General features: G+C 44.0%; 1 protein-coding gene across 5 annotated transcripts in view; it reads right to left on the reverse strand.

The window, feature by feature from the left end:
• Positions 1-5,862: 5,862 nt before the first annotated feature.
• STK32B (serine/threonine kinase 32B) overlaps positions 5,863-15,196 on the reverse strand; it is a 443,733-nt gene continuing 434,399 nt past the window's right edge. For all 5 annotated transcript variants that reach the window (XM_054484777.2, XM_054484778.2, XM_063663496.1 and 2 more), the window contains one exon: positions 5,863-7,887. In XM_054484777.2, coding sequence (XP_054340752.1) covers positions 7,749-7,887 — 139 coding nt within the window. In that variant the 3' untranslated portion in view covers positions 5,863-7,748. The remainder of the gene's footprint in view (positions 7,888-15,196) is intronic.

The following is a 15,196-nucleotide window of genomic DNA, read 5'->3' on the forward strand; positions in this document are numbered from 1 at the left end:
GAGTGGATTATAATTGGCATAAAGCAATCATAGCAATCCCAATCCCCACGCCTATGATTGGTTCAGGACGGGCATGTGACCCAAATTTGACCAATGAGTTATGAGGGAAAGTCTGGGGCACTCTGGGACAAACTTCTCTTCTTTGAGAGAGATCCATAGGAGGGCAGAGCCCCTTCTATGTCCCCTGAGTGCCTTTGTGTCTGGATAGTGTGTGCATGTCTGTGGCACCACCTAAAACCACGAGGGCTGCCAGCTTGAAGACAATGCCAGCACATTAAGGACATCACCGCAGTGAGATGGACCAACCTGGGCTCCCATGATGTTGATGTAAACCCCATTCTGTGCCACGGATTTTCCCTCCCTTGGACTCATTGTTTTGTTGTTGTTGTTTGTTCATTTGTTTAGAGATCAGGTCTTGCTCTGTTGCCAAGCCTGGAGTGCAATGACATGATCATAGCTCACTGCAGCCTCAATCTGCTATGCTCAAGTGATCTTCCTGCCTCGGCCTCCCAAGAAACTGAAACTACAGATGCATGCCACTGTGTCCGGCTAATTTTTAATATATTTTTTTTTTTTGTAGAGATGGGGTCTTAATTTGTTGCCCAGGGTGGTCTTGAACTCCTGGCCTCAAGGGATGCTCTTGCCTAGGCCTCCCAACATGCTGAGGTTACAAGGGTTGAGCCATTGTACCTGGCTGGACTCCTTATTAAGTGGGATAACACTTATCCTCCTGTAAGGCAGTCGGAGTTGGGTTTTCCATTGCTTGTAGCAGAAAGCAAATAGATATAGTACACCTTTAGAAAAATCCTCTTGCAAACAAGCAATCTTTTCAGAAGACCTCAGCAGAGACTCTTACTAAGATCTCCTTTCCGCAAGGCTGATGTTTTTGTCTGAGAGGTAAAGTGTGGGAATCAGGGGGTGAAGGGGAAGAAGAGGCAGTGTATGGGTGTTGGGCAGAGAGAAAGTCAACTCCTTAAGAAGAGAAGCAGATAGGAGAAAAGAGCTCAACCCAAAGCTTCTAAAGCTTTTATTGCTCTTGCAAGAGAGATGGAGAGGAGAGGATACGTCTCACAGAGTGTATATTGCATGTCAGGCAATAGGAGCTCGAAATACATGATTTTATTTAATCTGCATGTGGTTTTCTAACATATTATTACTGGGGCTCAGAAATCTCAAATTACTAGTCCAAGGTAACACAGCCAGGTCAGTCTGACTCTAAAGTCCTGCTTCTTTTCTTTATCACCCGAATCCAACCTTCAAGTTCTCCAGAAATGTCTCAAATCCATCTATTTGAGAGCCACTGTGATGTAGTGGTAGCTCACTGTGATGTGCTCTACATCACTGATCCATCTACATCTTCAGGGTTCCCCCCTGAGCCACCCCACAATGGTGTCTCTCCTGGATTGCTGTATCATCCATCCAACTGGTATCCTCCCAGTTTCTGCCCTTGTCCCTACCTCTACCCCTTTGTATTTTGTCTACACAGTAGCCACTCCCCTCCCTAAACAGTTCAAGGGCATCTCATCACACAAATCCAAACTCTTCCACGGGTTTCCCTAGGACTTCCATAATCTGGTCCTGCTTGGCTGAGCGGCCGCCTCTATCACTTTTCACTCAACTCACTAAGTTCCAGCACCTTGGCCTCCTTACTGTTCTTGGAAGAACTGAGGGTAACTCTGAACTCAGGGCCCTTTGCCTGTTGGTCTTCTTTGCCTGGAATGCATCCTCCATCATCTCTTTTCCAACTTGCTGGTCTTGACAAAGGAGGCATTCATTGAGCACACCAAGGTACCTCCCCTCTCTGGGTCACCCTGTTATTGTGCTGGCAGGTGGGCCAGTGTCAAGACCTTAGTAACATTCCAAGATGGAGGCTTGGAGGGCTCTGGGGCTAATACTTCAGAGGATAGAAAAGCATATCTACCAATACATTCTTGTCATGACCACAAAGAGTGAGTGGGGAAATTCTATGGAATAAGATGTCTGGAAGGCAAGTGAATACATTCTGAGTTTATTTGATTTTGGTTTCTGTGAGAGAGCAGGACTCTCTGACAGCTTAGTAATACAAAGAAAAAGGGAATCTTTGCACATTTTCCTCTGCCAGGCATGTCTGCACCCTTACTAATTTCTCCCACAGTGAAAGAGAAATGTCCCTTCTGACAGGTCTGAACCTGAGCCATTGATGGGGTCACTATTACTAATAGATTGGGCTGCTGTGCTTGGCACCCTTGAGTCTGCTGGTGCCAAGGCGAAATTTTGGGAAGATTCCAGGACCTTGCTAAGGCTTTGATATTGTGCTTCTTGCTTTGACTTGACCTTCTAGCCGGGTCGTATGTTGGGGCTTCAATATTGATATAGTCATTTTGATTCCTATTTTGCAGTTTCCCTAACTCTCTTGGGAACATGGTGTGGTGTGGGGAACAGAAGAGAGCCTTGAGAAAGATGGAGAAAGCTGATTGATCAGGCAGGACTCAGATTTCTCTTGGTCTTGGCCAAAACTCTGTTAGAGAACTTCCCAACCTCACTCTCAATTGTCAAGAATTGATTAAAAATATGATGTGTGTCTTAGTCTGTTTAAACTGCTATAACAAAATATCATAAACTGAGTAGTTTATAAACAGCAGATATTTGCTTTTCACAGTACTAGGGGCTGGGAAGTCCAGGATTGTGGCTGATTTGGTGTCTTGGCAGGATCCACTTTTTGGTACCTTTTCCTTGTGTCCTCACATGGTAGAAGGGGCCAGAAAGCTCTCTGGGACCTCTTAGGGCACTATTCTGTTTATGAGGGCTCCACTCTCATAGCCCAATCACCTCACAAAAACCCTACTTCTCAATATCATCACCCTGGAGGTTGACATGTCAACATATTAAATTTAGAAGGACACAAACATTCAGACTAAAGAAATGTGTGAAATTAATTTCTATTTAGAAAATGCTATTGAATTAAGCACAGAAGGTGGTTGCACAAATCGATTTTTAGAATTAGGATGATGCAAGTATGGTAGCTATGCTGCCTGGAAAAGGTTCATGTGTGACTCACCACTCTCCCTGCTGGGTGGAAAGAATTAGAAAACATGTGTTGAGAGAGGCAGGGGATAAACATGAAATGCAGAGACACCGAGAGGGAAATGCATTAATCATGTTTGTCTGTGATCACCCAGGAAGAAACAGAATCTGTTCTTTGTGGCAGTCGCTAATTAAACATGGAAGAGACTGTGCTGTGATTTCATGTTTGAGATTGGAAGAGGAAAGGGGACAGATAGCAAATGATGCCACAGGAGAGGCACAGTGCATGGGCTGAATCATCAAAGTGACGGGTGTTTGCTAAACGTGGCTCAAGCTGGGGGCTGGGGTGAGCGTGTCTGTGCAACTTCTATATCGACTGAGGACCGGCCTTGAGGCAGCTCTGTGCTGGGGGCTGCCTGTGCATAGCCCACCCTATGGAGCCCACAGCCTGCAGTGGGGAGAAGTGGGACACAAAACCATCAACTGGGCAGTGTGACAAGTGCCATGGAAACCAAACTACATGAAGCAGAGATTGTGTAGGACTTCTGGGAGGGCCTGGTTACATGGGAGGAGGGTCACAAGAAGAGGGTGACTGATATGATTTAGATTTATGTCCCACCTGAATCTTACTTATTTATTTATTTATTTATTTTGAGACAGAATCTCACTCTGTCACCCAGGCTGGAGTGCAGTGGTGTGATCTCGGCTCACTGCCATGTCCATCCCCTGAGTTCAAGCAATTCTCCTGCCTCAGCCTCCTGTGTAGCTGGGATTACAGGTGTGCGCCACCACTCTCGGCTAATTTTTTTATATTTTTAGTATAGATGAGGTTTTACCATGTTGGCTAGGCTGGTCTCCAACTCCTGACCTCAGGTGATCTGCCCACCTTGGCCTCCCAAATTGCTGGGATTATAGGCATAAGCCACGGGACCCGGCCCCGAATCTCATTTGAAATTGTAATTCCAAATATTGGGGGAGGGGCCTGGCAGGAGGTGATTGGATCATGGGGGTGGTTCTCCTGATAGTGAGTTCTCTCAGAAGATCTGGTTGTTTAAAAGTATGTAGCACCTCCCCCTTTACTCATTCTTCCTTTTTCTCCAGCCATGTAAGACATGCCTGCTTCCCCTTTGCCTTCTGCCATGATTCTAAGTTTTCTGAGGCCTCCCCAGCCAGGCTTCCTGTACAGCCTATGGAACTGTGAGTCAATTAAATCTCTTTTCTTTATAAATTACCCAGTCTTAGTTCCTTATGGCAATGTGAGAACAGACTAATACAGAGACTTTTAATAATACTGACCTGGGAAGTGTCATTGGTTAATGCTCTAGTTCAGAAAAAGCTCAAGGGTCAACTGGTGAGGGCAAATCGGCCATACATTGCCCTGCAAATTCTTCCCCCTAGGAACCCACAGGACTGAATTGCCAAGCTGTGGGACCCCCTGGCTTTTGCAGGTGAGCGAAGCAAATGTGCATTTGCCATCTACGCACTTAAGTGTCCCAGATGTGTCTTCTAGATCAGGGCTCTGCAACTTGTTCTCTAAAGGGCCAGGTGGTAAATATTTTCGCATTGTAGGCCACAGGGTCTCTGTTGCAGCTGCTCAGCACTGTAGTTGTAGCAAGAGAACAACCACAGATTATATAGAAGTCAACAGGCACGGCTGGTTTGACCACAGGCAGAAGTTCTAGATCCTTGCTACTCACAGCGTGGACCCTGACTCGGTATTGTCAGCATGTCCTGGTGCACCCACTGGTCTACAGCTGGCCCTGATGCACCTGAATTTCCACTCATAAGGTAAATCCTAACACAAATTCTTGCATGGGAATGGATTTCTTTAATCAGATTGCTTTCTTGCCAGTGCTCTACTGGGAGGCGGGGTTCGGATGAGGGAAGGGCGAAACTCATTTGGAACTTGGAGATCATGGAAAGGTGGTTCTGAAGGGGGTGAATGGGGACTGGGCATGCCACTGGAGGGTAGCCCCTGGGAAAACACTGGGACCTGCAGAGGAAAAAGCTCTGGGAAGTGACCATGGAGCCAGGTGGAAGAAGACAGAAGGGTGCCAAAAGTAAGTCGTCCCTAAGCAGAGAGTTTGTTGATTGCTCCTTAGGAGCCAGGCACTGTCAGGACAGGAGGATGGGATGAGGAGATGGATGTGAATCTGACCCGGCTTCTTTGAGGGAGCCTGAAGGTAAGGAGGGTGAGGCATGGGCGAGAGTAACGCGATGTTGGTGCAGTTGTCAGCAAGCAGAGCCGTGAGTGACAGCAAGTGTGCACGAGAGTTCATGGAGGAGGTGGCATCTAGCTTGGGTGGGTGGTGCCATAAGCCCCAGAAGACATCATGGGAGAAATGGAATTGGCCTTTGAGAAAGGGGAATTTTAACAAGTGCAGATGAGAGCTGAAAGGCATCCCCAGTAGAGAGGACAGGACAAATGAAAGCAGGAAAGTAGAAAATCAAGAAGTCTGTATGGAAAGGAAAATACTGGTTCATTTGCACCTGTGTGTGTGCTGTATGAAGGTTTGAGTGGTAATTTGAGGGAATGTTAAAGAGTGTCTTTCTCTGGATGAAGAATTTTCTGTACTTTTTCCTTAGTGAATAGATGGTACCTTAGGAAATACAAAATAGTAACAATAATCATGTAGATTGTGATCAAGTTAGATAGAGCCTTGAATTGCCAAGCTAAGTTTGATTTCATCTGTGGCTTGGTGTCCATACCACCAATCAAAGTGATTCCATCATTGGCTTGGTGTCCACACCACCAACCATGCCCATTTTTGTGTTTCTAATTAAACTTGAGTCTCTTCACGCTAAGAGGAATGTGGCCCATCCCACCCAACCCTGAATTAAGAACAAAGTGGTGAGAAGGAATGTCCAAGAAATAGTTTATTCCAAACAAGAAATGCCAGCTTGAACAGAACCAGGAAATCTGGTGTTCCTAGGGCGACTTCCAGCTCCTGCCCCTAATTCGTGAACTCAGCCCAATAAAAAAAAACATCTTAAGAGCCTCCAGGGTCACAGTGAGGAGAGGAGCAGGCCCCTTATTTCCTGGGGGAGGTGGGGAGCAGGACGGTTGTTGATGGGAACATGAAGTAAAGAAAAGTGTGCAAAACAAGTCAACTGACAAGGAGCACACAATCCAGAAATAGCCTCGGTTCAAAGGAGGAAAACTGACTATTTCTTTTTTAAAAAATAAAAATATAAAACCTAACCATACATTAAAATGTCTTTTAAGAAATCTAAGAGATGACATGGACAGCCCCAAGGATTGAGTAATCATGTAAAAAGTGAAAATGGAAGTCGGATGAAAAAATAAAAACACAATCAAACTTCAGCAGGATGTAACAAATATCAAAGACTCCAGGAAGAACATTTGGAAGAATCCTAAACAGAAGGCTTGTTTGCACAGAAAACTGACCTGCTGGGTGAGTGAAGGAAGAAAGTATCTAAATAATGATGATGATGATGCTCACAAAAAAGGCCATTCAATGAGTCATCCAATGCTTGGGGTTACACACAGGCTCTTATTTAACCCTATAACTCCCCTGCAATGTTAGTTTTATTATCCCTGTTTAAAAATGAGGAAACTGCCATTCAGAGCGATTGCATGCTTTGCCTAAGGTCTCCCAGTTAGTAACCAGCAGGGCTGGATTCTGAACACAAACCTGACTCCAAAGTCTAAGCTTTCCCTGCTCATCCCAACATCTTCCAGTTCAAAGGCAAGCTTCTCCCTGAGCAGATCAGAATGTAGTTTGCTTTTTGTGTGAACCCATTTTCCTTCTGAAATAAACTTTCTAAGCGCCCATGCTTCCTAATGTATAAATAGGGAGCTGCCCCTGGGTACTCTCTGTAAGAAGAATCTGACAAGCTGATTTTACACCCTTCCCAGGAGAGAAAACCCTGAAAGCTGATAGAGTTGGAGAGTTCTGCTGCAGGTCTGGGCTTTCGGGCCAGTTGGATGGGGTGCTGATTACACTCTGCAGGAGTAACCAACGCTCAGTGACCCGACTCTCATCTGAATGGACACCTGTGTGCCATCCCAGCACTGGGGATATGGTGGTGGTGAGGACTGCTGAAACTAAAAGGTAAAGACAGTCTTCTTAAATGAGGGGAGGAGTGAGACCGCAGCGCTGAGACCTTGGGGACAAGGCTGGTCTGCATGCTGCACCATCTTACAAGCTCAGAAGGACTGTGGCCTGCCAGAGAATGCACATGAAGACACTTCAGGTTTTGCTCCAGGATTTGGCAGCGTTGTTTCCATAGAAGGGGCCAACATATCAGACCTTTATTTTGCTGTCAGGGCTGTGTTTTTCGAAAGTGCCCTCTAACAAGCTAGGATATGCCAAATTGCAAAGTCATGACGGTTTAATTGCTTTGGGAAATGGGGGTCACTTCAAATATTAAGGTTATATTTTGCACGTAAAAATGATTTTATAAATATCAAATGTTTTTCATGTTTCCTACCTAATTGGGTTCTCCCCATAATCTTGTAATTTGAAGTGGGGCAGAAGTGTTTAACCCCTTTGGCAGATGCATAAAACTGAGGCACAGAGAGGGCGTGACTTGTCTGAGGTCACACGTGAGTCAGTCATGGAGATGGGACCAGAACCCAGGCTTCCCAGCTCCAAGTCCAGGGCTTTTTCTGCATCTGATGTTTTCAGGGGTGAGACAGGGACCATCAGGGCACAAAGAGGGGCTCTGGGTGGGCAGGGCAGAGACGAGTGCAGTCCTGTTGAGCAGCAACAAGTGTGGGCTTAGCTGCTGCAGCCGCGGGTGCAAGTGTGGGTGAGGAGGTTGTTGTTGCACCCGTCCTGGAGCTTGCTCTGGGCCTGGCCTCCAGCTCGGCTGTCGGTGTCCAAGAGCTGGCTGCCCTGTCCCTGCTGCCTCCTGAGCCTGCAAACAAGCACAGATGTGAGTTAGTGGTGCAGCATGGGGTTGTGGAGGCATGTCCAGGAGAGGCAACTGTGGTGTCTTCAGCTCAAACCTTCCCCTGCCTGGGAAAATTGATTATTAAGGCATCCAGGGTGCTGTGCACTGCAGCCAGCCAGATGGGCCTTGGATCAAAGCACAGCTCAGGCGCACTTGGGTGAGTTACTTAATGCATAGTAATTTCTCTGTCTATAGAATGGAGATAATAATTCCCATCTTGTGGTTCCTTGTGATGTTTACTTGAGATCACATATTTATATTTTTGTATATACTGTATATTTATATTGCCCAAGCTCACAGTCAGTAAAAGTGGTGAGTCCCAGGTATCATTCATTCATTATACATGTATTAAATGCCCACTAGTGTACCAGCCACCATGCCTAGGAGCAGGGGATCCTCTGGCAAGCCAAACAGTCATATTCTTTGTCCTCAAGGAGCTCAATGTCAAAAGGGGAGACAGGCACTAATCAAATAATCCCACAAGTAAATATCCAAACAGTTAAACACAGACTTACAAAATATCCTATTACAAACTATGTCGAGAGAGTATGATTCCGAACATTGCATTTCCTAGCAGTGGGCCACTTGGTCACCTTTCACATGTTGGAAGATGTCAATATCCCTCTGTTTCTGATCTTCAAGTTAAAGTTCATTCACTATACCACAGCTGTCACTGCATGTGGATGGTGGCAGCAAGAACGGAATGGAGACGTTTAAGGAGGCAGTGAGAATTTTTAGAGCAGGGAAGAACTCAACTCACATCCTGGCTCTCAACACTTTCTACTTGAGTTATGTTAGTCAAGTCGCTTTATCTTCTTAGCCTCAGCTTTCTGATGTAAAACTAGGGATTATATTGTTCACTTTGCAGGAGGCTAAGGGGACCATAGAGAACACATGTAAAATATCTAGTATAGGGCTGGGAATAATAATAATTACTATTAGTTCTACCTTGTTCTCAAAAAGAGGTTTTAGCCTGAATTTTAAAACTAGTATGTTTCTTTCCAACAGAACGCAGAGCAGGTTGTCAACACCTGTTGTCTTGATTTAAATGAAAGAGCTGTTTCACCCAGCAAGCCTCTGTATATGCTTGTTATATGCAGGGTCCTGAGGGTTATCCTAAGATGACTGCAACAGTGTATGCCCTTAGACAGGTCACAGTTGTGTGTGTGAATGTGAGTGTGTGCACAGTGGGAATGCCTAGTGTTTGCAACAATGCTGGTACTTGAGTAAGTCCTTCAGATAACACTGAAATACCAGCAGCAACACTGTGTTTCATAAGACAGTGAATTGGTGGTTCCTTCCCCCAACCCTTCATACAAAGGCCCAGGACCAAGGTGGGCAGTTCCTCTGCCCCCACGGCTTGCAGCTTTCCAGGTAGGGCAACTGGGAAAGGTGGTCATGGTTAAAATACATCATCCTAGTGGAGTGGGCAGGAACCAGAGGACAGAGCTGGGAGGCTCCCTTTGGGCTCAGGCCTTGGTGATGGGATATTTTCTCTTACCCTCAGTTGAAGACTTGGCTTATCATCCTTCTTAGTAAATATATACTTTATTTTCTGTCTGTGTTTGCATTTATTTGGACTTTTTGCATTCAGCACTTGTGTTTAATTGGCTTTTGTGTATTTGACATTAGACCAGAACATTCACAAAACAGGGCTCTCAAAATTCAAAGGCATGCCAACATATTTTCTGGGATTCCAGCTGGTAACATGTTCAAATATTGCAGGGATTAGTTAAAGAGTCTGCATTCTTAAAACTGAATTAAAATACCATGACTATAAAATCATGGATTTCAAATAAGATATGATAGCTCACTGATATCTTGAGGCTAAAAAAAAATTGTTCAAAACTCAAAGATTGCCTCATTAGAATATACTGTCTTAAAACTAGTTGAAACTCTTCTCTCTCCAGAGCTCCCCCCATCCTTCTCACAATTTCTTTTCTTTATCCTTCTCTAAGCTAAACTCTCTTTGTCCAAAACTTCTCTAAAACTCCTTAGCTAGTCTGACATAATATCTATGAAGAACACTTGCAAACCAGCAGAAATGAAATAAAATCACTTTGATCTTCATGCTGTTTTTTTTTTAAAGCAAAGAAAAAATTTCCATGTAAAAGACATTCTCTTCATACTAAAAAGGAACAGCAACATTTTGATCTTCAACGACAGAGACTTAAGACCAGGAAAATGGGCCTGGAGCCAAGATGGTCAAATAGGAACAGCTCCAGTCTACAGCTCCCAGCGTGAGCGACACAGAAGATGGGTGATTTCTGCATTTCTGTCTGAGGTACCAGGTTCATCTCACTAGGGAGCGCCAGACAGTGGGTGCAGCGTACTGTGTGCGAGCCAAAGCAGGGCGAGCCATTGCCTCACTCGGGAAGCACAAGGGGTCAGGGAGTCCCCTTTCCTAGTCAAAGAAAGGGGTGACAGAGGGCACCTGGAAAATCGGGTCACTCCCACCCTAACACTGCGCTTTCCTGAAGGGGTTAAAAAACGTCGCACCAGGAGATTATATCCTGCACCTGGCTCAGAGGGTCCTACGCCCACGGAGTCTCGCTCATTGCTAGCACAGCAGTCTGAGATCAAACTGCAAGGCGGCAGTGAGGCTGGGGGAGGGGCGCCCGCCATTGCCCAGGCTTGCTTAGGTAAACAAAGCAGCTGAGAAGCTCGAACTGGGTGGAGCCCACCACAGCTCAAGGAGGCCTGTCTGCCCTTGTAGGCTCCACCTCTGGGGGCAGGGCACAGACAAACAAAGAGACAGCAGTAATCTCTGCAGACTTAAATGTCCCTGTCTGACAGCTTTGAAGAGAGCAGTGGTTCTCCCAGCACGTAGCTGGAGATCTGAGAACGGACAGACTGCCTCCTCAAGTGGGTCCCTGATCCCCGAGTAGCCTAACTGGGAGGCACTCCCCAGTAGGGGCAGACTGACACCTCACAGGGCCGGGTACTCCCCTGAGACAAAACTTCCAGAGGAATGATCAGGCAGTAACATTTGCTGTTCACCAATATCCGCTGTTCTGCATCCTCCGCTGCTGATACCCAGGCAAACAAGGTCTGGAGTGGACCTCCAGCAAACTCCAACAGACCTGCAGCTAAGGGTCCTGTCTGTTAGAAGGAAAACTAACAAATAGAAAGGAGATTCACACCAAAAACCCATCTGTACATCACCATCATCAAAGACCAAAAGTAGATGATAAAACCACAAAGATGGGGAAAAAACAAACAGAGCAGAAAAACTGGAAACTCTAAAAAGCAGAACGCCTCTCCTCCTCCAAAGGAACTCAGCTCCTCACCAGCAATGGAACAAAGCTGGATGGAGAATGACTTTGATGAGTTGAGAGAAGAAGGCTTCAGACGACCAAACTACTCCGAGCTACAAGAGGAAATTCAAACCAAAGGCAAAGAAGTTGAAAACTTTAAAAAAAATTTAGACGAATGGCTAACTAGAATAACCAATGCAGAGAAGTGCTTAAAGGAGCTGATGGAGCTGAAAGCCAAGGCTCGAGAACTACGTGAAGAATGCAGAAGCCTCAGGAGCCGATGCAATCAACTGGAAGAAAGGGTATCAGTGATGGAAGATGAAATGAATGAAATGAAGCGAGAAGGGAAGTTTAGAGAAAAAAGAATAAAAAGAAATGAACAAAGCCTCCAAGAAATATGGGACTATGTGAAAAGACCAAATCTATGTCTGCCTGGTGTACCTCAAAGTGACGGGGAGAATGGAACCAAGTTGGAAAACACTCTGCAGGATATTATCCAGGAGAACTTCCCCAATCTAGCAAGGCAGGCAAACATTCAGATTCAGGAAATACAGAGAATGCCATAAAGATACTCCTCGAGAAGAGCAACTCCAAGACACATAATTGTCAGATTCACCAAAGTTGAAATGAAGGAAAAAATGTTAAGGGCAGCCAGAGAGAAAGGTCGGGTTACCCACAAAGGGAAGCCCATCAGACTAACAGCAGATCTCTCAGCAGAAACTCGACAAGCCAGAAGAGAGGGCCAATATTCAACATTCTTAAAGGAAAGAATTTTCCACCCAGAATTTCATATCCAGCCCAACTAAGCTTCATAAGTGAAGGAGAAATAAAATACAGACAAGCAAATGCTGAGAGATTTTGTCACCACCAGGCCTGAAGATCAAAAGAGCTCCTGAAGGAAGCAATAAATATGGAAAGAAACAACTGGTACCAGCCACTGCAAAATCATGCCAAATTGTAAAGACCATTGAGGCTAGGAAGAAACTGCATCAACTGACGAGCAAAATAACCAGCTAACATCATAATGATAGGATCAAATTCACACATAACAGTATAAACTTTAAATGTAAATGGACTAAATGCTCCAATTAAAAGACACAGACTGGCAAATTGGATAAAGAGTCAAGACCCATCAGTGTGCTCTATTCAGGAAACCCATCTCACGTGCAGAGACACACATAGGCTCAAAATAAAAGGTTGGAGGAAGATCTACCAAGTAAATAGAAAACAAAAAAAGGCAGGGGTTGCAATCCTAGTGTCTGATAAAACAGACTTTAAACCAACAAAGATCAAAAGAGACAAAGAAGGCCATTACATAATGGTAAAGGGATCAATTTATCAAGAAGAACTAACTATCCTAAATATATATGCACGCAATACAGGAGCACCCAGATTCATAAAGCAAGTCCTGAGTGACCTACAAAGAGACTTAGACTCCCACACAATAATAATGGGAGACTTTAACACCCCACTGTCAACATTAGACAGATCAACAAGACAGAAAGTTAACAAGGATATCCAGGAATTGAACTCAGCTCTGCACCAAGCGGACCTAATAGACATCTACAGAACTCTCCACCCCAAATCAACAGAATATACATTCTTTTCAGCACCACACCACACCTATTCCAAAATTGACCACATAGTTGGAGGTAAAGCACTCCTCAGCAAATGTAAAAGAACAGAAATTGTAACCAACTGTCTCTCAGACCACAGTGCAATCAAACTAGAACTCAGGATTAAGAAACTCACTCAAAACTGCTCAGCTACATGGAAACTGAACAACCTGCTCCCGAATGACTACTGGGTACATACCGAAATGAAGGCAGAAATAAACACGTTCTTTGAAACCAACGAGAACAAAGACACAACATACCAGAATCTCTGGGACACATACAAAGCAGTGTGTAGAGGGAAATTTATAGCACTAAATGCCCACAAGAGAAAGCAGGAAAGATCGAAAACTGACACCGTAACATCACAATTAAAAGAACTAGAAAAGCAAGAGCAAACACATTCAAAAGCTAGCAGAAGGCAAGAAATAACTAAAATCAGAGCAGAACTGAAGGAAATAGAGACACAAAAAACCCTTCAAAAAAATCAATGAATCCAGGAGCTGGTTTTTTGAAAGGATCAACAAAATTGATAGACTGCTAGCAAGACTAATAAAGAAGAAAAGAGAGAAGAATGAAATAGACGCAATAAAAAATGACAAAGGGGATATCACCACCGATCCCACAGAAATATAAACTACCATCAGAGAATACTACAAACACTTCTACGCAAATGAAGTAGAAAATCTAGAAGAAATGGATAAATTCCTCAACACATACACCCTCCCAAGACTAAACCAGGAAGAAGTTGAATCTCTGAGTAGACCAATAACAGGCTCTGAAATTGTGGCAATAATCAATAGCTTACCAACCAAAGAGTCCAGGACAAGATGGATTCACAGCCGAATTCTACCAGAGGTACAAGGAGGAACTGGTACCATTCCTTCTGAAACTATTCCAATCAATAGAAAAAGAAAGAATCTGCCCTAACTCATTTTATGAGGCCAGCATCATCCTGATACCAAAGCCTGGCAGAGACACAACCAAAAAAGAGAATTATAGACCAATATCCTTGATGAACATTGATGGAAAAATCCTCAATAAAATACTGGCAAACAGAATCCAGCAGCATCTCAAAAAGCTTATCCACCATGATCAAGTGGGCTTCATCCCTGGGATGCAAGGCTAGTTCAATATACGCAAATCAATAAATGTAATCCACCATATAAACAGAACCAAAGACAAAAACCACATGATTATCTCAATAGATGCAGAAAAGGCCTTTGACAAAATTCAACAACGCTTCATGCTAAAAACTCTCAATAAATTAGGTATTGATGGGACGTATCTCAAAATAATAAGAGCTATCTATGACAAACCCACAGCCAATATCATACTGAATGGGCAAAAACTGGAAACATTCCCTTTGAAAACTGGCACAAGACAGGGATGCCCTCTCTCACCACTCCTATTCAACATAGTGTTGGAAGTTCTGGCCAGGGCAATTAGGCAGGAGAAAGAAATAAAGGGTATTCAATTAGGAAAAGAGGAAGTCAAATTGTCCCTGTTTGCAGATGACATGATTGTATATCTAGAAAACCCCACTGTCTCAGTCCAAAATCTCCTTAAGCTGATAAGCAACTTCAGCAAAGTCTCAGGATACAAAATCAATGTCCAAAAATCACAAGCATTCTTATACGCCAATAACAGACAAACAGAGAGCCAAATCATGAGTGAACTCCCATTCACAATTGCTTCAGAGAGAATAAAATACCTAGGAATCCAACTTACAAGGGACGTGAAGGACCTCTTCAAGAAGAACTACAAACCACTGCTCAATGAAATAAAAGAGGATACAAACAAATGGAAAAACATTCCATACTCATGGGTAGGAAGAATCAATATCGTGAAAATGGCCATATTGCCCAAGGTAATTTATAGATTCAATGCCGTCCCCATCAAGCTACCAATGACTTTCTTCTCAGAATTGGAAAAAACTACTTTAAAGTTTATATGGAACCAAAAAAGAGCCCACATCGCCAAGTCAATCCTAAGCCAAAAGAACAAAGCTGGAAGCATCATGCTGACTTCAAGCTATACTACAAGGCTACAGTAACCAAAACAGCATGGTACTGGTACCAAAACAGAGATATAGACCAATGGAACAGAACAGAGCCCTCAGAAATAATGCCGCATATCTACAACTATCTGATCTTTGACAAACCTGAGAAAAACAAGCAATGGGGAAAGGATTCCCTATTTAATAAATGGTGCTGGGAAAACTGGCTAGCCATATGTAGAAAGCTGAAACTGGATCCCTTCCTTATACCTTATACAAAATTTAATGTAAGATGGATTAAACACTTAAATGTTAGACCTAAAACCATAAAAACCCTAGAAGAAAACCTAGGCATTACCATTCAGGACATGGGCAAGGACTTCATGTCTAAAACACCAAAAGCA

Source organism: Pongo pygmaeus, chromosome 3, assembly GCF_028885625.2.
Source record: "Pongo pygmaeus isolate AG05252 chromosome 3, NHGRI_mPonPyg2-v2.0_pri, whole genome shotgun sequence".
Classification (NCBI taxonomy): domain Eukaryota; kingdom Metazoa; phylum Chordata; class Mammalia; order Primates; family Hominidae; genus Pongo; species Pongo pygmaeus.